The sequence below is a fragment of the Prionailurus bengalensis genome, chromosome B3 (genome assembly GCF_016509475.1).
Source record: "Prionailurus bengalensis isolate Pbe53 chromosome B3, Fcat_Pben_1.1_paternal_pri, whole genome shotgun sequence".
NCBI lineage: Eukaryota > Metazoa > Chordata > Mammalia > Carnivora > Felidae > Prionailurus > Prionailurus bengalensis.
This window is the reverse complement of record NC_057355.1, coordinates 31473778-31500889: the sequence shown is the minus strand read 5'-3', so window position 1 is coordinate 31500889 and position 27112 is coordinate 31473778. Positions and strand designations below refer to the sequence as shown.

Below are 27112 nucleotides of genomic sequence, written 5' to 3'. Positions count from 1 at the left end.
GCAGTGTGACTGGGACATTATACTACATGGAATGAGGGGGAAAGAGCTAGCCCACAGAGGGGTCAAAGCTAAGAACCATACCTACCAACCATGCAATTAAATAAACATATGTGGCTGTTTTTGTTTATTTACCTTTCTTCTTTTTTAAAAAGGGGAGGGGAGCTTTTTGGTGGGGAATCAGTCTTTTTCATAAAAGGTTATTTGTGTTGATCACTTACCAAAATGAATTTTACTAACATTTCCTTAGCTTTAACCTCAACCTAGTATTAATCCCATTCCTCTGAAACTGTAGTCTGAATGGCTATCCTAGAAATCCCTCAGACCTATAAGTCTGGTTCTCCAACAGCTGGGTCTCCAATATTATATGGCTTCTGAAGTAAGATGGGATTTGTGTATTTTATTAATTCTCTCAAGAGGTAAACCTATTTATTAGCTCTTTAAGCACTGAAAGCCTCCAAATCTATCATAGCCAGTTAAGAAGTTTTCTCAGCATACAGTGGCAAAAAACCCATGAAATCAATGGCTCTATGATAGTTCATTTTCTGCTTTTCAAAGCAAACACATGGAACAATACCTAATTTCAGTTCAAACTCATTTCCCTTTTATTAAAGTCCAAGTTATCATTACATGGTTTGGTACTCAATAAAGGAAAACTTGTTCAAATAAGGTAATATGTTATCATCAGTATTTCCAGGTGATTGTTTACAATCAAGTAGCATTATGAATAAATCCTTGAGAAGCCCATCTGTAAGAGAAAACAGGAAGAATTAGCTAGAAAAATAAAGGAAGCGTAGAAATCTTACTAAAAATAACCTTTTTTAAAAAAGTTTTTTATCTAAGTAACCTCTACACCCAACACGGGGCTCAAACTTATGACTTTGAGATCAAGAGTTGCGGGGCACCTGGGTGGCTCAGTCGGTTAAGCATCCAACTTCGGCTCAGGTCATGATCTCATGGTTCGTGGGTTCGAGCTCCGCATCGGGCTCTGTGCTGACAGCTCAGAGTCTGGAGCCTGCTTTGGATTCTGTCTTCCTCTCTCTCTGCCCCTCCCCCACTCGTGCTTGGTTTCTCTCTCTCAAAAATAAATAAAACATAACAAAAAAAAAAGTTGTATGCTCTTCCAACTGAGCCAGTCAGGTGCCCTAAAATTAACCTTCTTTAGAGCAATGGTCCAGGGAAATCACTGTCTCTGTGTAGCCTTTTCTGTTCTTACTTACTCCTGCCTGTACCCAACTCACAAGGGACTGGCTCTGTGCCTTTTTGTTGTTTATACACCTAGTACTTACTGGGGTAGTCCTCTTTTCCAGTCAGAAAAATGCTAGGGAATTGCCCTTCAAAAAAATTTTTAGGGGCACCTGGGTGGCTCAGTCAGTTAACCCCTGACTTTCGCTCAGGTCATAATCTCACAGTTCCTGAGCTTAAGCCCTGCATCGGTCTCTCTGCTGTTAGCACAGACCCGCTTTGGATCCTCTGTCCCCCTCACTCTCTGCCCCTCCCCCGCAGGAGTGTGTGTGCTCTCTCTCACTCTTTCAAAAATAAATAAAACATTAAAAAATAATAATAAAAATACTAAACAAATGTTTTAAAAAATATATTAAAAAAGAAAGAATATCATCACAGCTGGAATATATCCTATATAATAACAAAGATCTTCTAGACTCCTTGGAATACTACTTGATAAAATAAAAATTAAGCTAAAGTGTTTAGACAACCTTGTAAGAGTCCATTACGTAATATGAACAACAGACAAGAGCTTCAAAAATGTAAGTAGGAAATATTCTATTCCGAATGCCTCATTTTCTCATAGAAATCATTAGTACACACATTAAAAACATTTCCATTTATTACAAAGATGAGCTATCTGAGTTCAGGAGGGAGGGGAGAGGAGGAGGAGGAAGAGGAGGAGGAGGAGGAGGAGGAAGCGCTGGTGTTGGTGTTGGTGGTGGTAGTAGTTAGTAGTGGCAGTAGTAGTAGTATGGGAGTGGACAAAGATAAAATTAAGACTCCTGCTCTAAAACGTTTAACCGAGCTCAAAGGATCTTTATTTTTTGAGGGATCTGACATTAGCTCCTTCAATAATTTTGGGTGCACTTTTCGCTCTCTCTTCTTTTTTTTTTTTTTTTTTTAAATTTTTTTTTTTTTTTCCAACGTTTTTATTTATTTTTGGGACAGAGAGAGACAGAGCATGAACAGGGGAGGGGTAGAGAGAGAGGGAGACACAGAATTGGAAACAGGCTCCAGGCTCTGAGCCATCAGCCCAGAGCCTGATGCGGGGCTCGAACTCCCGGACCGCGAGATCATGACCTGGCTGAAGTCGGATGCTTAACCGACTGCGCCACCCAGGCGCCCCTCGCTCTCTCTTCTTAAAGTAGGCTCCATGCCCAACGTGGGGCTTGAACTCATGACTGTGAGATTAAGAACTGTATGCTCCATTGACTGAGCCAGGTGGGGATCCCTTGGGTGCACTTTTATAAGACAGTTTAGTTCCACTATTTTAAAAATAAATGTCTTAGGAAGCAAATTCTCTATTTAAGCCTCATTGTTTACCTTTGAGGAATGAATATGGCCTTAGTAAATGCCTAAACAGCATGTGCAGCACGGTAAGAGCAATGGACTCTGGAGCTGGACTGCCTAGGTTTAAGTGTGAGTTCCAGTACTAGCTATATGACTTTGGACAAGGTGTCTCAGTTTCCTCATCAATAAAATAGGAAAAGGAGAATAATTCTAATGATAGTACTACCTCGGGGCGCCTGAGTGGTTCAGTTGGTTAAGCGTCAGACTTCGGCTCAGGTCATGATCTCACGGTTTGTGAGTTCAAGCCCCGTGTCAGGCTCTGTGCTGACAGCTCAGAGCCTGGAGCCTGCTTTGGATTCTGTGTTTCCTTCTCTCTCTGCCCCTCCCCCGCTTGTGCTCTCTCTCTCTCAAAAAATAAAAATAAATAAATAAATGATAGTACTGTCTCATGGGACAGTTTATGAAGATTAAATGAGTTAATATTGGGGCACCTCCATGACTTATCAGTAAAGTGTCTGACACTTGATCTTAGCTCAGGACTTGATCTGAGTCATGAGAGCCCTGCATTGGGCTTCACTACTTAAAAAAGAAAAGAAGAAAAAGAATTAATATTTATAGAGCACTTAAAACAGCACCTGACATAGTAAGAGTTATATACACTATGTATGTTTATTAAATAAAATTGAGTTCCTGCTTTACAAAATCCTTTGTAAAACAAAAGATTTTCTGCACATTCCTCACTACCTAGACAATCTTGTGGCTGTTTTTATTACTTGCCTTCCCACAGAGAACAAGGTATCAAGGAAGTTTTTTTTTTTAATGTTTATTTTTGAGAGAGAGAGAGAAAGAGAGTGTGAGTGGGGGAGGTGCAGAGAGAAAGGGAGACACAGAATCTGAAGCAGGTTCCAGGCTCTGAGCTGTCAGCACAGAGCCTGACGCGGGGCTCAAACCCACAGAGTGTGAGATCATGACCTGAGCCAAAGTTGGATGCTTACCAACTGAGCCACTCACAAGCCCCATCAAACAAGGTTTTTTATCAGTGAATATTTACTTGACTATTAAATTCTAACTTGGGCAAAAACAAATGCATCAAATTAATAAAACTCTGTCGTTAAAAATAAACAGATGTACAAAAACATACGTAACAAATACCTTATATGCAGTGGATTACCTTTAGTTTGGGGGAGGTAAAAGGGCTGGAATTAGGGAAGGGTGCACAGAGAGTTTCAACTCTGTGAAACCAGTCATTTCTTGGAGGGAAAATGAAGCAACTATGGCAAAATATTAATATCTGAAAGATCTGGGTGTGATTACATTTATTGTATATGCTATTCTTTTTTAATGTTGATTTATTTTGTGAGAGAGAGAGTGTGCACGCATGAGTGGGAGAGAGAGGAAGAGAGAATTCCAAGCAGGCTCTGCGCTGTCAGCAAATAGCCTGAGGCAGGGCTTGATCCCACGAACCATGAGATCATGACCTGAGCCAAAATCAGGAGTCAGCCACTTAAATGACAGAGCCACCCAGGCACCCCATATGCTATTCTTTACATTTGAAATATTTTATATGGATTTTTAATTACAGAGGCGTCTTCTTGCCATTACAACAGTAAAAGAACAATTACGACAACTAAAAATAACAATTCTAGCTCCTTAAACCTATCATTAGCACTCTCTAAATCTCTATGTTCATGGCCTCTAAGGAGGCCATTAAAAAGGTCTTACTCTGAGAACACTGAAATGTCATTGACTCCCCCTTCCTGGATTCATTTCCTGCCTTTATTCAGTGGTGTGTTGCTTACCCATGGGGTTTACACTTTGTCAAGGCCCAGTTCCTCTGGAGTGGAGATTCCCAGTTCATTTAAAGTTGGTCTAAGTTCCTGGATGACATAGGGGTAGATTTCCTTATGAGGTCCTGCTTTGTCCTGATGGCAAAGAAAATATTCACATTTAGCTCTCTGAAAAGCTGTTTCTATTAAAAAAATGAACTTGAGAATACTTTTAATCATGTATGCAGAGGCTAACAGCAGAGAATACAAGTCACATACTTTTAACTTATTAGTCCAATAAAGAGAATAAGCTATGTAGGCACTATTCAAGGTAGGCTTTAAAGCACCTTGAGAAAAACTAAGACCATTAGGCTAAATCCAGAAACAAAACAAAATAAAGCATACCATTTTAAAGCCTGGATAAAGCCTTGAGTTACAAGAAAAGGTGGTGATGACAGAATTTTGTAAAGATAATTAAACATGCCCAGCAGGCTACAGGAATAATTAAGTTAACACAAGAAAAAGTTTTAAAAATTTGCCTCCAATTTGAGACCTTAACTAAATTAACTACTGGTGCTGAATGGATTGATAGCCTACAGAACCCTTAATTATTTTACCCATTGTAGATAAAGTAATGTCACACTTTCCCTCTTACAGACTTGAAAAGACTACCGATTTCCAGGGCAAAAGAGTTTTGACAAATACTCACCGTAATATATAATTATACCTGTATTTTCACAAAGTTCCTCAAGGACAAATATTAAAAAGTCAAATGAACTAAGACAATAACAAGCTGTTATTCTTCTGCCTTTAACAAATTCTAGGTCTCCTTAATTGTATTTTTTTTTAATTATAAAATTCTTGTTTAAAATGTAATCATTTGATCATATGTATCAAATGAACTATGTATGAGGTCACACCACAAAAACTGAAGTTTCTTCAATTAATATACTATGAATGTTTAATGTTAAATACATTTCCACACTATTAATAGATAACCTCTTGAAAAGTCTCATCTTAAGAAACCACTAATATTTAACTTCATATCACAATTAGAACAAAGATAAACTATAGTTAAACTTTTGTACATCCTTAATTATTTCCTTAAGATAAATTCTCAAATGCTGAACAAATGGGGATCAAGCACAATTTCTAAAACCTTGCATAAATTCTGCCAAACTGCCCCCCAGAAAGACTGTTAGCTGCAATCTACATTTCCTCTAGCTATATCAGAACTAATTTTAGGTTATTTCAACAAATTCAAAAACACAGAATATGCCGATACTTAACAACAGCCCACCCACTTCCAGAACAACTTTATTTAGCATTGTTACTTCACTGACCTTAACAACCTCTAGGATGCGAACTGCACTAGCAAAATCATTTAACCGTCTGCATGCCCGCAAAGCAGCATCAATGATTTTAGGTTCTGGAACCAGATCATAGCCAACAAGCGTGTTCATTCCTGTCAAATTAAAAACAAGAGCCATATCAACCTGAGATATCCTCATAGAAATTACAATATACTTACTTATATTTTTACTGAGTCAAAGACACATGATCTTGTCTGTTTGGGCCTCTATTCTTTTATCTATAAAAGTAAGAGAATCTAGGGTTGCCTGGGTGGCTCACTGGGTTGAGCATTCAACTCTTGATTTTGGCTCAGGTCATGATCTCATGGTTTGTGAGTTTGAGCTCCGCTTCGGGCTCTGTGCTAACAGCTCAGAGTCTACTTGTGATTCTCTGTCTCCTCCTCTCTCTCTCTCTCTCTCTCAAAAAAATAAATAAATAAATAAATAAATAAATAAATAAATAAATAAATAATAAAAAAGAAAGAAAAAAAGAGAACCTACCTTTAACAAATTCTAGATAGTAAGACCACAGTGGATCTTCCACAGTGAAAGAACGATGCAATAGCATGCAGATTAAAGAAAAAAACAAAAAACAACCAAAAACCAAGAGTCTTCTTACATGCAAATACAATTTTCATAATTAGCTGGTTTCTTTTCAAAGAGGGTCATTTTTTTCTTTAATTATTTATTCTGAGAGAGAACTAGGCAAAGAGAGAATCCCAAGTAGGCTTTGCAGTGTCAGCACAGAGCCCAAAGGCAGCTCAATCTCACGAACAGATGCCCCAAGAGTCATTTTCAACTCATATCCTTAACTCTTACACAGTGTATGTACTTTTGTTGCTTTAAGATAGATTTGGTTGGAAAATAATCTAAAAAACAACCAGAGAAATGCTTAGGGAGAGTTAATGAAGCTCAAATGAGGACATTAAGTAGATACAGAGAAGCATTAGTGCACATTCAACCAGAAAATGACTGGGCATAATTACTTTCAGCTTTGCACAAAATGACACATAATAAAATTTAAGATTCTCTTAATGGGAGTGCAGAATTGCTGTTCTTTTCATTACTGCTACTCAAGATTATTCAGTAAGGATTTTCCTGGTTGCAGCAAAATAAGGATTATTATTCCTGTGGATAAATGTGAATCACTTAGGTTTCTCGCTTTTAATTATTTTGAAATACGTAAACAAAAGACACAGTGACTACAATGGCAGAATATAGTCACGGAGGGGCACCTGGGTGGCTCAGTCAGTTAAGCATGAGATTTCAGCTCAGGTCATGATTTTGCGGTTCCTGAGTTCAAGTCCTGTATTGGGTGAGCCCTGCTTCAGGTGAGCATGAGCCCCATTTCAGATAAGCCCTGTTTCGGATGAGCCCCACTTCTCTCTCTCCCCTCTCTGCTCTTCTCTCACTTAAGCGTGCTCTCTCTCTCTTAAAAACAAAAAAGAAAAAAAAGAATATGGTCACAGAGACTGAACTAAATTACCTACTCTTAAAATTACTTAGCTACCTATTAGACTAGTTATCATTAATGTTACCTACTCGTGTTCAGTACACATCTACAATTAGGAAAAACAAGTTCTAGCTTACTTAGACTGAACACTTATTCTGGGCAAGAGACAAATCATAACTTAGAAGAAAATAACAAAAAAACCAAACTATTACCGAGATAGGAGGAGAACCAAATAACTACTTCCTTAAATTATCTATAAAGGACAAAAGTGTTAACTCTTGTTCACATTGACCTATCATTTAACAGTGACTTTCAATCAGGGGTGATTTTGTCTCCCAGCAGACAGTTGCCAAGGATGCTGCGAAACATCCTATAATGCGAAGGACAGCCCTTGCAACCAAGAATTATCTGGCCCCAAAAGTCATAAACTTTCCCAACCGAAAGCTGCATGATAATACCTATGCTTACCTGATGCATATTTTCCAAATAGTTGTTTTCAACAGAGTAGTCAAACACTACGAAGTATTTCCCAATTCTATGCCAAAGCAGACAAATATGCCTATGTTCCAATTACCTTTACGCAATTCCCAGGCGTCAATATCTGGCTTGTTGAAGTATGTCACCCAGCGAGCATCAAACTCCTCATCTGTTTCATGTGACCCATGGGAGTAGCAGCGAACTGACTGGACAGCTGCAATGAAAAAAGAGCAATGAGTTCAATGTTCAGAAAGAAACACTACTTGATGTATCCTGTTAATACACTGGGGTATTTTTGTTGTTGTTGGTTTTCTTTTTTAAATTGTGTTGAAATATATACAAAAAATTTACCATTTTAACTACTTTTAAGTGCACGGTTCAGTGGTGTTAAATATATTCAACGCATTAAATTCTGAATCAAGTATATACATTATGGTAGGAAAATTACTCAGCAGGTCAAATGAAACAAATCTTCTATACTGATACGATGGGGCATTTGGGTGGCTCAGTCAGTTAAGCATCTGACTTTGGCTCAGGTCATGATCTCGAGGGTCTCAAGTTCAAGCTCCATATCGGGCTCTGTTGTCAGTACAGAACCTGCTTTAGATCCTGTCTCCCCCCTTCTCTACCCCTCCCCTGCTTGTGTGCTTGCTCTCTCTCTCAAAAATAAACATTTGGAAAAAATTTTATATATTGATATGAAAAAAATCTTTTCCCTCTAATGTGTAATGCTGGCTTCAAATTGCTAAAACTGGTTCTTTGGAAGGAAAAACTATTTTGTGTTTATTTATTTATTTGAGGGGGGTGGAGAGAGGGAGAGAGAGAGAGAGAGAGAGAGAGAGAGAGTAAGATCAGGAGAGGGGCAGAGAGAGAATCTCAAGTAGGCTCTGCACTGTCAGCAATGCAGGGCTCGAACTTACAAACTGTGAAATCACACACGACCTGAACTGAGATCAAGAGTCAGATGCTTAACCACCCAGGCACCCCAGGAAAAACTATTTCTTTATACACTTCCACAATGTCTGAATTTTTATGATAAGCACAATATTAATTCCTAATTTTAAAAGATGCCCATTCCAATTCTTTTTATTTATTTATTTATTTATATATAGAGAGAAAGTATGAGTGCAACCAGGAGAGGGGCAGAGAAAGAATCCCAAGCAGGCTCCATGCTGTCAGTGCAGAGCACGATGCAGGGCTCGACCATGACCTGGGCCGAAATCAAGAGTCAGACGTTTATTAACTGAAGTGGAGCTTGATCTCACAAACTGTGAGATCATGACCTGAGCTCAAAGAGTTGGATGCTTAACAGACTAAGCCACCCAGGCACCCCAAATGTAAGGAATATCTTGAACATTTTTTTTTTTTTAAAGTAAACTCTATGCCCAATATGTTGTTTGAACTCACAACCCCAAGTCACATGCTCTATGGACTGTACCAGCCAGGGGCCCCTATTCCTATACATCCTTAATGCAATAAATAGCAGGAGAAAGCAGAGAAAAATAAAAGAAAATAGAAAAAGATGAAGATATGAATGACTAGCTAGTTCTGGAGATGGGACTGTCACTGCTATATCAAGTGAAAAGATTCTCACTTAAATTACCATTTGAGCCTATAGCAAAATACTTGCCATTAGTCACAGAGACCACAGCACAACTTCCAATCTTCCCAGAGACCTAAATATCTCCATTATCCAAGCCCAGAATGAAGTAGGACATGTATATAAATGGGCTGGAATTGGCCACGCTTTAACTTCTATGACAAGAAAAAATGATGTATCTCTAGACCTAAATATATTTGATAAGTGCAAACATTTCATCATCAAAAGTATGTGGATACTTAATAACTCTTACAGTACTAATATTCACATTTAATATATCAGAATGTATAGGTCACAACAATCCTCTAACTCACTGTTATCAAAAATTTAGAAGCTATCTTTTTCAAAAACTAAAATTATCCTTAGCTGAATACTTAAAGCACAAGTATAAAATGTTACAACCACTTTGGAAGACAAGTTAAATACACTCACCATACCACCTAGTAAATCTATTTCTAAGTACTTACTCAAGACAAATGAAATATATCTATTCCTTCCCCGGAGGTAATTATTACAAGTACCTTTCCAACCACCCAGAAGTGTTTCATGATAATCAATTCCTTTTGCTCACTGCTGGGCATGATTTCACTAGATGGCTGGCAGCTTTGTTTTGTTTTCTAACAAAAGAAAAAGATGATCAGCAACTACACATCCTAGTCAAGGAGAACAGTGGATCACCTTCAATAATTTGTTCACCGTCCTTCTGGAAGTCCCAAATTACAAACTGGTTGTATTCCCAAAAAACTTTATGGGTAACAACTATTTATAATACCAAACACACACTGAGAACATACATCCCCCTTCTAGCATGGCAAAATCAGGTTCTCCTACATGGTTTAAATTGTATTCCTCTCGAAGTAAAAATAAATAAATAAATAAATAAATAATAAATAAATAAATAAATGACTGTATTCCCAATTTCAGTAATGGGTAGGAGTAGGATCTATTCTCCTCACTGTGGACATGCCTATCATATGTTTAACGTTTTGATTTTTAAGTAAACTATATAGGCATTCTTTCCTTCCCCTACTAACCCAACTTTCGTACAGCATTTCCACTTAGGTTTGAGGTTTGCAAGGCAAAGTAGTTTTGGAAAACAACTGTGCAGTGCTTTCATACAACCTGAAGGTTCCAGAGTAGGAAAAGAGAAGCACGTACCTGAAAACTGAGACATTTCTACAAACTCAGTCTAAAAAGGTATTTCTAACACTACTTTTTGGCATTCAGTTAAGCATGCTATTTAAAAGAAAAAAAAAAGCTAACATATTCAGAAAAATTAATCCCTTTAGTTTAAATTTAGTTAAATCAGATAGCTTTCCACTAATAACTAGTCAGCTTGGATAAAGCCCCCAAAATGGACATTTTGGTGGTGGTAATTCTAGGAGAAATGGAAAGAAACGAATAATGGCAAAGGGCACTAGAACAAGCTCAAAGGTGGCGTTGTTGAGGTGCAAGCCTGAAGAACAGCATGGACTTTGGGACTCAAAGGCTGGAAATCTAGAAGTGTGGGAACAGTGCTGAAAAGAAGGTTGGAAAGTGATTAAAAATGCTACCTAGGGGCGCCTGGGGGGCTCAGTTGGTGAACCATTGGACTTGGGCTCAGATCATGATCTCATGGTTGTGGGATGGAGCCCTGAATTGGGCTCTGCACTGACAATGCAGAGCCTGCTTGGGATTCTCTCTCTGCTTAACCACCCCCCCCCCCCCCCGCTAGTGCAGGTGCGCGCGTTCTCTCTCTCTCTCTCAAAATAAATAAACTTAAAAAATAAGCGCTACCTCAATTCAGCCCTATGCCAAGAAACTCACTTTCCTACATTATCAGGGTAGGGTTATAGGAGCTAGGGTTGTGTTAAGTTTTAAGGGTTGACTAAAAGAATCTAACCACTATTTAAAACATTTTAATTCAGCAGTTACTGGAAAACGATTGTTTCAAGTTGGAGGCTTCTGGAATTCAGGGTGCCATTTAACTAGAGCAAACTTGAAGCCCCTCAGGTTAACCCTTCCAGAGCTCTTTGAAGTATGCTCTCATTTGACCTTGAATAGTCCCATCCAAAATGTTAATCCTTTTGACTTTCATTTTATACAACCTGTTCGGTTTCATAATAGTAACAAACCCTGATGTATAATTTGCACAAATGAAATCCCCTATAATAAAGCAAAGACATATTAAGCGTTTGTGCCAGGCAAGGTGCTAAGAGTTACATTATTTCATAAACCTCACAACTGCCAAATATCCTGATTTTAGAGATGAGGCAATTGAGTCTTTTTCCTTTAAAGTAGGATCCACGCCCAATGTGGAGCCAAAACTCACCACCCCGAGATCAAGAGTCAGAGATCAATAGTCAGTCATCCCCTGAGATCAAGAGTCTGAGTGCTCTACCCATTGAGCCAGCCAGGTGCCCCATGGCCAACTTGGGTCTTTATGTTAATTAACATGTCCAAGGTCATGCAACTAGAAAGTAGCTAACATAAAAGTAACCAATACTACCTCCTTGTGGCAAATATTTAGGTTGTCTATGGGACAGACACCTAAAATAAAGATTTTTGTTTATAAATTATACTCAAGAGTGGGAATAGAATGCCTAGGAGAAAAACCAACATATCAAAACTTACTATCTCTGCCTCTTCTCCAGCTTGCCACAAAATGCAGCAATTCTTGGGGCACCTGGGTGGCTGAGTTCCTTTAACTTCTTGCCAGCTCAGGTTATGATTTCATGGTTTGTGGGTTTGAGCCCTACATCGGGCTCTCTGCTGTCAGTGCAGAGCCCGTTTGCAGATCCTCTGTCCCCCCACTGTCTGTCCCCTCCCCCTCTCAAAAATAAAAAATAAACGTTAAAAAAAAAGGTAGCAATCCTTTTCAAGAGGCCACAAGAAAACTCCCTAAAAGGTATCTATATGAAAAAATTGTAGTACTTTAACATTTAGGTAAGGAAAAAATAAAAAAAAACATAAAATCTGACAAACATCAGGATGGGCCAAAAATAACTATGGCTAAGAAACAGAAAACAGTTCCACCACTAATAAAGAATCTGTTTTCCAAGTTGGGCCTCAATTTCCTCCTCTATAAGCTAGTCTTCATAAAGTGCATGCCAGCCTTTCTGTCCTATCGTAAATGAGAGAAGATAAAGTCTAAATTGAATGAACAGAAATACATTTCTTAGGTTCTGAAGAGTCTAGTTAGAACACTCAAGAGTCAAGAGAACAACCTTATTAGTTTTGAGTTTGAGTTCATGTTTAAATATGCATGCTTAGGGGCTAAATTTCATAATGCAGCATATACTATCATCATGGACCAAGATTAAAGTGCAGTTACACTAAGTAAAAGTACAGTGCTGGACACAAAATCTCCCCAAACACATAAGGGGAAGGCAAAATAAGAGACAGGAATTAGCAGCACATCTCATACTCCAGCAATCAGAGTTCCAATTGGAAGCACGGAATAAAGGTTCCCTTATGTTTGCAGAACACAGTATTCCTGAGTCTGTGGTACTCAATTTTCGAAAGAGTAATATTTTTTATTTTTTAATTTTCTTTAATTAAAAAATTGTTTAATATTTATTCATTTTTGAGAGAGAAAGAGAGCACAAGCAGGGGAGGGGCAGAGAGAGGGAGACACAGAATCCAAAGCAGGCTCCAGGCTCTGAGCTGTCAGCACAGAGCCCGATGTGGGGCTTGAACCTATGAACCGTCAGATCATGACCTGAGCTGAAGTCGGACGTTTAACCCACTGAGCCACCAAGGCGCCCAGAAAGAGTAATATTCTTATCATAAGACCTATCAATATTCAGGCTCTCTTCCACAGCTCAAGAAGCAGCCATACATAACGATCCATCGTAAAAACGGAAGCATTAAAACGTAGCATAGCAGTCTCTAAAATGACAGAACGGTCAGTGAAGGTGACATACAAAGCTCTAACCAAGAAAGGCCTGATAAAAAAAAAAGTATATTGTGTCCTACAAGTAAGCATATAGTGCTCGCAGAAGACACTGTGAGTGTCCATGCTGGGGTCTCCGGAAGGGCCACCCCTGCTCCTACACTGAGTGAGACGCGCCTAGCGGCTCAATGTCACCTTCGCCGAAGCGCTGTAGGCCAGCGGCGGACACTCCCAGTCAGATGGTTGCAGGGGTCAGCGCCAGGGAACGGTCACAGCCCAGGGACCGAAGGGGTCCAGTGGGCATGAGAGGTGCGCTGCGCCCCTTCACTGGGGCCCGCAGCAGGTCTACACCAGACTGGTCCGCGGTGCCCGCACCAGGAAGTCGCGCTGGGGGCGGGGGCAGGGGGCCTGGGGACCGCGTCTTCCAGTCCCCCACAACTGGAGGCCGCACAGAGAGCTGCCAACGGTCACCAGGTTCCGCCGCACGCCCGCAGGGCAGGGGCTAGGCCCCTGGGCGAGCCTGCCCTCGAGTGGCGGCGGGGACCCAGGTCACCGCAAGGACACGCGGGCTCGAACAGCGGCGGCGGGGGCCTTACCGGCGGCGGAGCCGGGACCCGGAGCTGGGTACAGGAGGCCTCGGGGGCTGGCACGGGGGGCTGCGGCTGCTGCTACAGCGCAACGGCGGAGAGCGGCGCCGAGCATGACGGCTATGGCGGCGCGCAGTCTAAGGCTGAAAGGAAGCCGGGTGTGAACTCAAGGGCCGCTCGGAAGCTCGTGGGGGCCGGACTCACGCACCGACGCACGGAGGGCGGAGCGTGAGCTCCCGCCCACTGCGCCGCTCGCGCCTTGGCGGGCGGGCGGGGTACCACGAGGATGTTGGGAGGCTACGGCGGCACGCTAAGGACAAACCATTTCCAACGCTGTGCCCTGTCCAGCGCTGCCGCGTTTCTGTTTGCAGCGGCCTTCCGGGAGCCAGGATGTAAGGAAGGTGAGCGGTGGGCAGTAGATGGTATCCTGATTCAAGTCCTCTCAGGAAGTGATTTCATCGCGTCAAGATGTGAACAATAAGGGGCTCCTGGCCTTCTTAGTCAGTCGAGCGTGAGTCTCAGGGTCGTGAGTTTGAGCCCCACTTTGGTCTTAGGGATTACTTAAGAAAAAAAAAAAAAAAAGGAACCGATAACGATAATAACATTGTCAAGTTGTAATAAAAATACCTTCTTTGTTTAACGTCCCCGTTTGAGCCTAAAATAAGAGAATGGGAAAAAACACAACTGCTTACATATAAGGGATCTTATTAGTAACTATTCTTATATCACAAACCCGCAAGCATTAAAAAATGAGTTCAGCCACTTCAATACAGATTAAGAAATAAACTCAGAAAGTAGGTTGTTTGCTGGCAATCAAGGCTCTGAAACCCCCAGTTCTGAGGACTTAATCTGGGTGTTTGTTGCGTACCGACTTACGATTTCAAATCCATGTTTTGAAAGTTTGTTTTAGACAAAGTTGTTTGCGGTTTCAATCTGTTTAGAATAACTTATTTTGTTGAAATTTCTTTGAACTTGGATATTAAGACTTTTTTTTAATGTTTATTTTGAGAGAGATGGGGCGGGGGCAGAGAGAGAGATACAAGATCCTAGGTGGGCTCTGCACTTAGAGCAGAAAGCTGGATATGGGGCTTGAACTCATGAACCATGAGATCATGACCTGAGCTGAAGGCAGATGCTTAACTGACTGAGCCACCCAGGCGCCCCAGATATTAAGACTTTGGAATGAGCAATGGCACCTGGAGTGGAGGGGACCCTTAGGTCATTGGCAGCACGGTGAGGGCATGATGGACTTTTAAACTCTGAACATAAAGAATTTGTGAGGGGGCGCCTGGGTGGCTTAGTTGGTTAAGCGTCCAACTTCGGGCTCAGGTCATGATCTCACGGTTTCTGAGTTCAAGGCCTGCATCGGGGTTCCACGCTGACAGTGCAGAATCTGCTTGGGATTCTCTCTCTGCCTCTTTCTTGCTGCCCCTCCTCCACTTGAGTGCTCTCACTCTCTCTCCCTCTCAAAATAATAAACTTAAAAAAAAAAAAATCTGTGAGGACTTACCAGAGTGTCTGAACAACACTACCCTCTGTTGTTCTCGGAAGAACTTGAGACACTTGCTTCTGCCGTGGCCAGTCTGACTGCTCTTGGCTGGCAGTGGTATTAAAGCACATAGCAGTTTTAGGTAGATAAGGGACATCTGTTCCTGCCTTGGCAAGGCCACTCCTTGTAGGCAGTGTCACAAGCCATGTAATTGTCCCTGGAGTAGTAACCTTTAGAGCAGCCTACCTTGCAGTGCCTCGGCCTGCTTACTATGTGCTCCAATAGTGAGGGATCTAGGCAGGCAGCTGATACCCAGCTTTTAGTTGGAAGGACAGACTCTACCAAGAACTCATAAAAAGGTACACCTCAACTAAATATGGACTTTGTTTCTTTCATCTCCAGTTTGTCTGGAATAATAGTGTAATTAATCTGTCACTGGTTTGGAGTGTGTTATTTCTTATTGACTCTTTGGAAGACATTATCCTGTATGCTATTGGCTTATGAAATATTATTATTATATATTATAACTAACAGTGAACCTGTGCTAAGTAAATTGTTGGCGAAGACAGTCCCAGTCTCTGAGCATGCCTCAAACAAAACAATATCTCTGGCCAGACGCCTGCCCCCAATCCCTACAGTAGGGTTTCGACAGCAGACTGCTCTGAAATGGGGTTGATTAAATTCCAAGGCTCTTAACATCTAATCTGGACTTACTAACTACATCCTGACATAAGATGTGGTCTGGGCCACTTCCCCAGGCCTGAATTACTGTGCCGCCACCCAGAGTCAATAAGACAGTCTCTTGGTATCCTTCACGCTCTATCACTGCACTCACTGAGGAAAGAAAAGATGGACACTGAGGCTCCTCTTGCTCACTCTGGCCCTTTCTCCAGGGCGGAAGCATCTACCATTCTCTTTTCCCTCCCTAGCAGTGTGGTTTTAGGGGGTGTGAACCTGGCTGGCAAAAGGATAAAAAAGCTTTTCTTTTCAAAGCATCTGCCCTCACCTTCTCCCACCAGCCTAACCAAAGGATACTTGGAAAAGCTTTGACCTCTTTGCGTTTTAATTCATATTCTTCAAATCTCCAAGGGCTGGAAGCGCAGGATGAGGTCGGGACTCTCATAGTTAAGAAAGTCTTGGGCCCAACTGGTCTCTCTGCTGTCGGTCTCTCCACATTGCTTACAGTGCCTTGGCTCGGCTATGGAGCATTGTTGTTTAATACAATTATGGTTATGGTTTATTATGTGTCACTGCATGCTGCAAACTTTTTTTTATTTGTGTTTTAAAGTAAGCTGTACCCCCAGTGTGGGCGCAAACTCACGTTTTTGTTTTTTGGGTTTTTTTTTTTTTTTTTTTAGAGTCATTTTCTGGCTTCAGAACAATGTGTGATTAATTAACATCTTTATTTTTTATTTTTAAAATTTTTATTTACTTATTTATTCATTTATTTAAATTTACATCCAAGTTAGTTAGCATGTAGTGCAATAGTGATTTCAGGAGTAGATTCCAGTGATTCATCCCCTATGTATAACACCCAGTGCTCATCCAAGCAAGTGTCTTCCTTAATGCCCCTTACCCATTTCAGCCCATCCCCCTCCCCACAACCCCTTAGCAACCCTTAGTTTGTTCTCTATATTTAAGAGTCTCTTATGTTTTGCCCCCCTCGTTTTTATATTATTTTTGCTTCCCTTCCCTTATGTTCATCTATTTTGTATCTTAGATTCCTCATATGAGTGAAGTCACATGATATTTGTCTTTCTCTAATTTCGCTTAACCTAATACCTGCTAGTTCTGTCCACATAGTTGCAAATGGCAAGATTTAATTCTTTTTGATTGCCGAGTAATATTCCATTGTATATATATACCACATCTTCTTTATCCATTCATCTGTCGATGGACATTTGGGCTCTTTCCATACTTTGGCTATTGTCGATAGCTCTGCTATAAACATTGGGGTGCATGTGCCCATTTGAAACAGCACACCTGTATCCCTTGGATAAATACCTAATAGTGCAATTGCTGGGTGGTAGGGTAGTTCTATTTTTAATTTTTTGAGGAACCTCCATACTGTTTTCCAGAGTGGCTGCACCAGTTTGCATTCCCATCGAACTCAAGGTTCTGAGATCAAGAGTCCCACACTCTACTGACAGAGCCAGCCAGGCACTCCTGCAAACTATTATCCCATCTAAGTCTCATAACAACCTTGTGAGAGAAGTACTTATCCCTATTTTATGGATAAAGGAATAGACTCAAAGGGCGCTTGGCCAAGAATCACACAGCTAATAAATAGTACTGCTTAGATTTGAGCCCAGGTTTGTCTGATTCTAGAAGTTGTGGATTTTTTTCACCCACCACCCCTGAAGGAAGGCTTTGATGGCTTCTCAGTGAATTCTGAAGCCCCTGCTACCTTGAGGACTGTTCTCAGCCCTCATCACCTATACTAGTTTTTTATTGATGCATAGCAATTTGCCACAAACTAAGCAGCTTAAAACAATACCCATTTATTATTCCCCAGTTTCTGTAGGTCAGGAGTCCAGGCATGGCATGACTGGTGCTCTGCTCAGGGTCTCAGAAGACTGAAATCAAGATGTTAGTTAGGTCTGTGGTCTCATCTGGAGCTCAGAATCCTCTTCTGAGCTTGTTCAGGTGGTTAGCAGAATTCAATTCCTCACAGTTGTAGGACTGAGTGCCCCTGTTTTTTCTTGTTAACTGTTAGCATAGAACCACTCTCAGCTATGAGAGGCCACCCTCAGGGCCTTACTACGTGGCCTCTCCATAGGCCCTCTCACAGTACCACTGCTTATATCTTCAAGCCAGCAGGAGAGGGTCTCTAACACTTTACTCTCTTTTAAAGACCTCCTCTGACTAGGTCAGGCACATCCAGAGTAACCTCTTCTTTTAAGTCAAAGTAAATGGATTAGTAGCCTCATCTTGGAAATGATACCCCATCAACATTCACAGATTCCGCTCCAATTATACAAGGCATATACATCAGGGAGAGGGGGGAAGATTCTATTCAGCCTACCACATCACTTGATGGGGGCTGTTCCCAAGTTTGCCTCCAGCTATGTTCCCAGGCCCCCAGTCCATTCTGCTGCTTCTGGTGGGTGCTCCTTCCCAGAAAAGTTGAGGCCAGACATCCTGGCTCTTGCTCAAGCCATCAGAGTCTTTTGTCTCTTACTACCATCATCTGCCCTGAATCCTTTTCTGCCCCTCTGGAGAAGCAGCTGCTGGACTTCTGTTGCCTCAAGGGTGTCAGTCACCAGCCTGTCAGCTTCCTGCTGCAGCCCAGAGCCTTCATCCTGGAAGAGCTGTGATAAGGCACTTCCGATGTGTGCAGAGAAGGGGGGATGAGGCGATTGAGGAGTTTGTGAGGATAGAGGCAGTGTTCCACCATGTGAATGTCTAGTAAAGGGAAGATCACAGTCCAGAAGAGCTCTTATTTTCTCTGGTAGGAATGAAGCATGTACTGGAAAAAGAAATGAATGCTGTCTTTCAAGGCTGGAAGTCACCCTTGTGGCCATTAGTCTCACCGATTGCACATTGTTTCCATTTCCTTGGGTCCTTCTTGAGCACCTCCAGTGATGAGGATCTCACTACTAGGGGGCTGGGGATGAACAAGGGAAGGCACCTGAGACCGTGACATTCTTGCTGCTATTGAATTATAGCTCTGCCACATGCCCTTAGACAAGTTACTTCAACTTCTTGAACCATAGCTTCCTCATCTATAAAATGGGAATAATAATGGAACCTACCTAATAGATTGGGAAGATTACATAAGATAATGCATGTGAAACACTGTCCTGGCTGGCACCCAGTAAGGGCTCAATAAATGGCAACTAGAAAAAGTATTTTCCTATTGTAAAATTATAGTTCTTTTCCCAGGGCAGGGCAGGTTGTGATACGGCTAACAAGGCATGGAAGTGATATGGACAAATACACCACCGTGGTCACCTGAGAATCAGGGAGAAGGGGTAGCGGAAGGAAATAGCCTTCAAAGGTAATCCTGTGGGGCTCCCATTAGGAGGTTTTAATGGCAACTTTTCACAATGTAGTTACTTATTTCTATTAGTAATTTCCTAAAATATTACTTAAAAAAATTTTAATGGTTATTTATTTTTGAGAGAGAGGGAGAGCACAAATCGGGGAGGGACAGAGAGAGAAAGGGAGACACAGGATCCAAAGCAGGCTCCAGGCTCTGAGCTGTCAGCCCAGAGCCCAATGTGGGGCTCAAACCCACAAACCACGAGATCATGACCTGAACCAAAGTCCAACGCTTAACTGACTGAGCCATCCAGGTGCCCCCTAAAATATTACTTTTATAATCAGATGTAATTTTTATTGAGATATAACTTATATACCATAAGACCCACCCCCCCTTATTTATTTATTTATTTATTTATTTATTTATTTATTTATTTATTTTGAGAGAGACAGAAAGCATGAGTGGGGAAGGGACAGAGAGAGAGGGAGAGAGGGAGAATCCCAAACAGGCTCTGTGAAGTCAGTGCACAGAACCTGATGCAGGGCTTGAACTCACAAAAGTGTGAGACAGAGAAAGCATGAGTGGGGAAGGGACAGAGAGAGAGGGAGAGAGGGAGAATCCCAAACAGGCTCTGTGAAGTCAGTGCACAGAACCTGATGCAGGGCTTGAACTCACAAAAGTGTGAGTTCATGACCTGAGCTGAATCAAGAGTTGGATGCTTACCCAACTGAGCCACCCAGGCTCCCCAAGATCCACCCTTTTGAAGTGTGCAGTTCAGTTGTAGTTTATTCACTATGTTGTGTTATCACTGTCACTAATTCCAGAACATTTTCATTACCCCCAAAAGAATCTCTCTACCCAGTGGCACCCACCAACCCCATCCTAAGCAACTACTAATCTACCTTCTGTCTCTGTGGATTTGCCTATTCTGGACATGTCATATAATTAGAATCAGACGCTATGTGGGTTTTTTTGTGTCTGGGGTCTTTCACTTAGCACGATGTTTTCAAGGTTCATCCACGTTGTAACATAAATCAGTACCTCATTCCTCAGTATCGCAGAATTATACTCCATTAGGTGGACATACCACATTTTGTTTACCCATTCATTAGTTTATGGACATTTGAGTTGTTTCTACCTTTTGGCGATTATAAATAAGACTGCTGTGGATATTGTATACAAACATTGTGATGTTTTTGTATGGACATATATTTTCAGTTCTTTTGGGTATACATCTAGTAGTATGATATGGGTCATGTGGTAACTCTGTGTTTAACTTTTTGAAGAATTACCAAATTGTTCCAAAGTAGCCTGTACTACTTTGCATTCCCGCCAGCAACATATGCAGGTTTCCAGTTTTTCTACATCCTTATAATTTATTTGTTTACAAAGAAAGATAAGTCTTTGTAGCTGTTTTAAATTTTTTTTTAATGTTTATTTTTGAGAGAGACAGAGACAGAATGCAAGTGGGTTGGGGCAGAGAGAGGGAGGCACAAAATCCACAGCAGGCTCCAGGCTCCAAGCTGTCAGCACAGAGCCCGACATGGGGCTCGAACTCACGAGCTGTGAGATCATGACCTGAGCTGAAGTTGGACGCTCAACCGACTGAGCCACCCAGGCGCCCCAGTCTTTGTAGCTGTTTGAGCTGGGCCCCACACCCTCAGTTTCCTTTTGGGAAACAGGGCCTAGGGCAGGGGAGCCCTGTGCTCTGAGTCCATTCATTACCTGCTCTTCAACAGGGATCTCCCTCCACCTCCCAGCTCCCTGAGCCTGGTCTCTCTTTTCCAGAACCACCTCTAGGGGGCAGCTCACAACAGTTCTTCAACAGTTAAGTTTCTCTCCCCAGAAAAGGGTTCAAACTGTGGCTGAATGTGAAGGGAAAGAAACAGGATTTAATTTCATGTCTCTCCTACCAGTGAGTGCTGTTCTCTACATTTTAGCTCAGGGAATAGTCAACCTGATTAACCATCAAAAATCATATGAAGATCTTATTACAATGCCTATTTCCAGGTCCTTTGTAGGAGATTCTGACCCTGTTGGTTTGGAGTTCGGCCCAGGCATTCTGTATTTTTTTTAACAATTTCCTTAGGTGATTCTGATGATGAACCATGGTTGGGAAGCAAGGTATTATTATGTCCTTTATCCCACAGCAATCTGGCCCATTTTGCAGAGGAGAAAGCTGAGGCTCAGTGAAGAATTAAGTTGCCCCAAATCACAGTCAACTTGACTTTCTTTAAAGCCTATGGTATGTTCTATATGACACTAGGCATTACATTTGCTAGCACAGGCCTGCGGAATAGAGAGCCTCTCTCCACGCAGGACTGGGAATTCTGATAGCAAGGACCTTGGCAAACACCCTACATTCCTCTTCCCTGTTTCCACTGGATATGGTGAGAATACCTGTTGTTTTTGATTCCTAAGTCTGCTGTAACAAACTACCACAGACAGGGTGACTTGAAACAACAGAAATTTATTCTCTCATAGTTCTGGAAGCTAGAAGTCCAAAATCAAGTTGTCGGCAGGACCATGCTCTCTCTGAAGGATCCGGGGAAGAATCTTCCATGCATTTTTCTTAGCTTCTATTGTTTGCGGGCAATCCTCAGCATTCCTTGGCTTGCAGCTGTGTAACTCCAATCTTTGACTACGTCTTCAGATGTTGTTTTTCTCTCTGCATGTCTGTCTCTTTTTATAAGGACACCAGTCATATTGGATTAAGGACCCATCCTACTTCAGTATGACCCCTTCTTACATATTAATTACATCTGTAAGGACCCATTTCCAAATAGTCACATTCGCAGGTACCAGGATTAGGACTTCAAAATATCTTTTGTGGGGTGGCGGGGGAGACACACTTCAACCCACAATATCTATGATAATCAGCAGATGTCAAACAAAACCAGATATCCTTAAGATACTTGTATCCTTCAGATACTTGTGGCTGCCTCAACACGAGACAGAGCATCACCTCTCTGTGCTCTGCCTGGAATTGCCAGACCAGTCCTACTCGGCTGGCTAACTCCTTTGGTCCTTGGGGAACCAGCTGCATCAGCACCTGTGGGTGCATTAAGCGCCCCTTCTCAGAGCTCCCACCTTTTCCCACTACCATTGCATTGTGTTATAACTTTCTTTTCTTTCTTTCCACTAACTGGGACGTCCTCGAGGCAGGAATAATGTCTGATTTTACTGTGATTCTTTCCCCTAGCCCCCTGCCCTAGCCCCACCCTGTGCCTAGACTGGGATCTGGTACAACAATAATGAAGTCCCTTAACGCCCAGCTGGAGATCCACTGCCCATTGACCACATGCTCTGTCCTTGTATTATATACATTTATGTTCCCAAATGGATTTTGACTGTGTGACCTGACGATGTTGTGGATGAGTGCTCCTGTAGCCACTCCCCGCTTATTCCAGCACTTCTCAGGTTCCCACCTCAGTCTCGGGGGGCAGGGGGTGTATATGCATATCTGTCACCTTCCTTTGGAGCCTGCTCCTGGGTCAGCAGGGCCAGAGGATCAGTAAGGCGGGGATGGGGTGCTCATGGGTGCTGGGTTCCACTGGCACCCATAAGCACCTATCAAAAGCTTGGGAACTGAATGTGCTGGGGTGGAGTGGGGGTGCAGAAAAGAAAGTGTTTCATTTCTTGCTTTCTGGTACGGGGGGCAGCTCAGCCCACCATCAGGGCAGGTTAATGCCCTAAAGGTGGGGAAATAAGCCCCTCTGCCCATGCCACAGGATGAGTTTCTAGGCAGGAAAGGGACTTCGCTGATCCTTGCCATCAAAAAAAGAAAGCCTCTGCAGCCTCCCCTCCCGGACAAGCCTCTGCTTGCATAGTCTTGGTGACCTGGCAATCAGGACTTCAGATACTGGTTTTGGAAAGTTGGCCCTTTTCCAGAACCAAGATCAGTCTTTTGTAAGCTTCTACCATGCAGGGCCTCTTCCAAGTTTTATCATTTCCTTTAGAGGCACAAAGCCCAGGACCAGCCCAGGGCACCTAGTGCATTTTTTTCCAGCTTTCTTGGACCACCTGTGAGAGGGTCAGACAAGTACACATAAACCCTTTGGCCTTTCCCAGGGACTCATCAAGAACAAGAAATTGGGGAGGGTAAACCGTGCCAGAGTCTAGATGACAGGGCTCACTGATCCAAAGCTCAAGGAGAAATATAGGTGGGGGACAACTCCCTGAAGAGCCCCTCCTCTCAGCTGCAGAAACTCACCTCTTGTCACCGGAAGAATTTATTCAGGATTCTGCCAGCGAAGTGACTTAACATTCTCCCCATCTCTTTTCCAGAGGTGGTGTTGAGTTGCACGTGGTAGGGTCTGTTTCTGAGATCCTGGAGCTCTGTGCCGCCCCCACCCTCACCTGCTAGAGTCCTTCTGTACACAGCACCCCTCCTCCCACCCAACTATGAGTTGGGCAGAATGGCTTATGAGGCTGTTATCTCTCAACAGACAGCTGTGCAGGGCTGGAGGCAGCAGCTTATCAGGGAGCCTGCAGTGATTCACAGCCCAAGTTCCAGCTTCTCTGCTGAATAGTAATTTCCAGCAGTGGATTTGTGCTCATTCTTTCTCCTCACCCTCACTCCTCCCCCTCTCCCAAGGGTGTGCTGTCCTTTCTGAGAGAGAGAGCAGCGAAGGGGAGATCCTACCGATGGCGATGAGGGGTTTTGTGCCAGCTTTCTGGATAAGGCTGTCAATTGGCAGGAGGCTGCGGGTTTAGGGAACCCAGTGGGGTATGCTTCCCTTGGCAGTGACCCTCAGGAGAGTTCATTGGTGCTTGCCTTCCTTCCCTTCTCAGAAAAGCAATGTGGTAATGCACCAACCCTCAGAGGTAATGGCATCAAGGGACAAAGGCCCCCTTCTGGCCACAAGCCCCTGAGGCTAGAGCCAGCCAGGGAAGGCTGGGAGAGGGAGAAGACAGAAACTGGACAATGTACCTCTTGCTCCATTTTGAGGCGATCCAGTCTCTGTGCCTGACCCTGAAGACTCCAAAGGCCCAGGACTCCAGGCTGGTGGGGACTGAGACACGGGGGGGCAGGCCAAAACAGCCTCCACCTAGGTTAAGTGATAAGGAAAAAACCTGGGGCCAGAGCCATTTTTTGTTTTTGTTTTATTGGAAGCAGGACTCCAGCTCTGAGATTCAGGGAGTAGGCATAGACTTCTGTGCTGGGTCTTTCCCTCTGGGCCAGTGGGGAAGGGGGGGGGTGTTAAAAGAGCTAGAGTCTATCCATGGAGGCACTCCTGCAGTATGACCTCAGGATGCTCCTTAAGAGCAGGGTAAGGAAAACTAGAAGGGAGTGGTGTCCCAGGGGACGTGCAGAATACACTCCCCCCCAACTCAGACTCCCCTGCCCTCCAGCAGTTGCCTTCTCACCCTTGGCCCTTAGCCACCAATGAAGATGATTCCAAGAGCTTTCCTGGGCTTCCACACTCCAGCCCCCCGCATGAATACTGGATGCCTTTAACCCTTGGGGGTCTTGAGCAAGGCTCAAGAGTCCCACTGCCCACCACTACCCACCTTCGCCCCCCCTCCAAGAAGGTCCTAGTATGGCTCACAAAAGCTGAAGGTGGGAGTTCTGCGTCTTCAGGCAACACAAGTAGAGAAGCAACCACCCACGAAGCTTCCCTAGGGTCCCTCTCTTGTTGCCTTGTGCTCCACGCTGACAGTCTGAGGAGCTGTGTCCAGACCACCAAGGCGTAAAAGGCTGGAGATATGTCTCAAGGTCGAGGCGCTGCGGGTGAGACCCAGCCGGTGTAGGTGGCCCAGACCCACGAGTTCTCAGGCCGTCTGGTCCTCTTCCGTAGCACTTGGCTCAGGTTGTGACCGCTTCGCAGAGCCTTCTCCAGCTGCGGGTTCCCCTAGGCTCCTCTTGGACGTCGGTGCAGTTGGCTGGGACGAGGGTGCAGGATGGGAGTTCGGGGGCTGATAGCCGGGTTGGCAGGGATCCAGTGCATCCTTGGAAAGTAGGATGGCGAGGCTGGGCACGTTCTTAAGTACACTGAGACTGGCGGCCGGCTCACCAGGCTCCTGACCCGGTGTGGGCCCCGGCGGGAGGCTCTGCCACACCTCGCGCACGCTCCGGTAGCGCAGCCGCGTGACCTGATGCAGGCCCGCCAGGCGGCGCTTGAGGATCTCTGCGCACGTGACGGTCTTGGTGGTGGCCCGACCGCAGCCGCTGAAGACGATGGCGCGCGTGGCTGGCTGCGCCATGCTGGCGGTGGCGAAAGCCAGCAGGTTCCGGATCTTGCTGCCCTCTTTGACCCGCATGTGCACGGCTCCCGGCGCCAGGTCCGCGAAAGGGCCGGGGCCCGCGCCGCCCCCCTCGGCCCCGCCCCCCACCGGCGCCTCCTCCGAGCGCACCTTACGGAAGTTCTCCATGCGCCGTCGTTGCCCGGACCGCGGGGACGCGGGCTTCGCCATGGGGCCGCCTCAGCCCCGGGGCTGCATGGCCGCCGGTCGCGCCCGGCAAGGGCCGGCAGGGGTAAGGGTGCGGAAGCGGCGTGGACGCTGTTGGGCGGGGTGGGACGGCGCGACCCTCGCCTCCGACTTCTCTCCAGTGGGCGCTGCTCTACGCCGCGCTCTAGGCGCGCGGTGCTCCGCGCCTTTAGCTGAGGCCCCGCCTGGGAGCCTGGAAGCCCCCGCCCCTGCCGCCAGGCCCCGCCTCTAACTCGGCTCGGCCCGCCCGCGTCCTAGCCTCTCCCGCCTCCAGAATCCAGTCGAGTCCAGACACTGGGGCGTGGGAGCGGTGCGCACCGGTAGGTGTAATGGCAGCGCCAGGGGGTGACTTGCCAGAGGAAGTTCCCCTATAATCGCCAGTGCCCTCCCTAAGCCAACCCTCATTAACGGACAACCTAAATAAAAACTGCGTTTGCGATGCAAAAGCCGCTTCAAGCCGGTCCCCGAGCCCTTGCGCGTTCCAACTGAAGGCCGCCCCTTGTCCCCTCTCAAGGAGGTATTTCCGAGAGGCCTGCTGGGGCCTCTCCCCCCCCCCCACCCCCGCCAACAACTTGCCTCCCGCGCCGGGGCCGCTCTTTTCGCCTCAAGGACAGCCTGTGCACGGTCAGCAGAGTGCGGAGGCGCTGGCGGCCGCTGCGCCCCGTGCCGCCCTCGGACGACTACGTCGCGGAGTGGTACTCCCAGTGCGGCCAGAGAATGGGGTCTCAGCTCGCCGCGCCTGACCGGAGCTGGAGGCTCCCGGACCCCAGTACACTCCTGGACCGAGGGGGTGAGGCTCCAGGCCAGGCTGACCCTGAGGCGAATGGGAAGAGAACAAGGAGAGACCTTATCAAGAGGAGTTAAGCTCCCTCCACCCACGCAACGTCTTCTATTAAAGCTGCAGGTTTTAGGGTAAAACAGGCACTGTTCCCTGGTAATGTGGAACCCCCTTCTTCCCAGGTGGTACTCGTTGTTAGTCAAACTGAGACCCAGTGGGGTCCTTTTTCAAAAAGGAGGCTGGATGAAGGCAGGTTTTGAGAGGGAGGAGAAAGGTGGGAAGTTGAAGCCTCGGGGGCGTTATGAAACTACTGGGTGCCCTTCTCCGGGAACTCCACAGGACCGAGAGGGTGGCCCGACCTCCTACCTGGAGAGGTGGACAGTGAGAGGTGAGGCTGGGATTGAAGGACTGGTGATGGGAGGGGAGTTAAAAGGGGCTGGACACTCCCTAGAAGTGCCCTAGGGCCTTGTCCTTCACCCTTCCACCCCATCGCTCACGCGCACAGTCAGATAAAGCGGTGCAGACCTGATCCGGGTAGGGGGTACTACCGCCGGGCGTGGCGGGGAGGTTCCCGGAGTGCTGCGGCGGGCGGGAAACCTCAAAGTGAGGGCGGCTTGACGGTGCCTGGGGGGAGCTGGGTCCCAGTCTTGAGACGGAGCTGCCAGGGTCTCCTTCTCCCTTCTCACAGCTGTTCTCATCTCCTCGTCATCTTGTATGTCCTAGCTCTCGGCCCTGCTGTTCAGAACCCGGCTGACCCCATTTTCGCCCCTTAGGGGAGTGGCTGGAGCTAGTGGACCTTTGCACC

The 27112-nt window shown here is 44.7% G+C and overlaps 2 protein-coding genes across 2 annotated transcripts; both read right to left on the bottom strand.

Moving 5' to 3' along the window:
* Window positions 1-578: 578 nt before the first annotated feature.
* Window positions 579-13829, bottom strand: LOC122468414 (cytochrome c oxidase subunit 5A, mitochondrial). Its single transcript, XM_043554985.1, has 5 exons — window positions 13633-13829; window positions 7660-7776; window positions 5624-5745; window positions 4314-4436; window positions 579-745 (listed from the first exon to the last, which is right to left on the bottom strand). Exons 1-4 carry the CDS (start codon window positions 13736-13738, stop codon window positions 4323-4325), a joined length of 459 nt encoding a protein of 152 aa, XP_043410920.1. The 5' UTR covers window positions 13739-13829; the 3' UTR covers window positions 579-745; window positions 4314-4322.
* A 7718-nt stretch (window positions 13830-21547) lies between these two features.
* On the bottom strand, window positions 21548-26024 carry RPP25 (ribonuclease P and MRP subunit p25). Its single transcript, XM_043554984.1, has one exon. It carries the CDS (start codon window positions 25512-25514, stop codon window positions 24873-24875), a length of 642 nt encoding a protein of 213 aa, XP_043410919.1. The 5' UTR covers window positions 25515-26024; the 3' UTR covers window positions 21548-24872.
* Window positions 26025-27112: the final 1088 nt, after the last annotated feature.

Excerpts from the sequence above, each read along its gene's own strand:
- LOC122468414 (XM_043554985.1), bottom strand. The coding sequence starts at position 13,738 with ATGCTCGGCGCCGCTCTCCGCCGTTGCGCTGTAGCAGCAGCCGCAGCC. Across the intron at positions 7,777-13,632 it reads GGGTCCCGGCTCCGCCGCCG|CTGTCCAGTCAGTTCGCTGC; the intron begins GTAAGGCCCCCG and ends TTTTCATTGCAG. Across the intron at positions 4,437-5,623 it reads GCATCCTAGAGGTTGTTAAG|GACAAAGCAGGACCTCATAA; the intron begins GTCAGTGAAGTA and ends CTTTGCCATCAG.
- RPP25 (XM_043554984.1), bottom strand. The coding sequence starts at position 25,514 with ATGGCGAAGCCCGCGTCCCCGCGGTCCGGGCAACGACGGCGCATGGAG.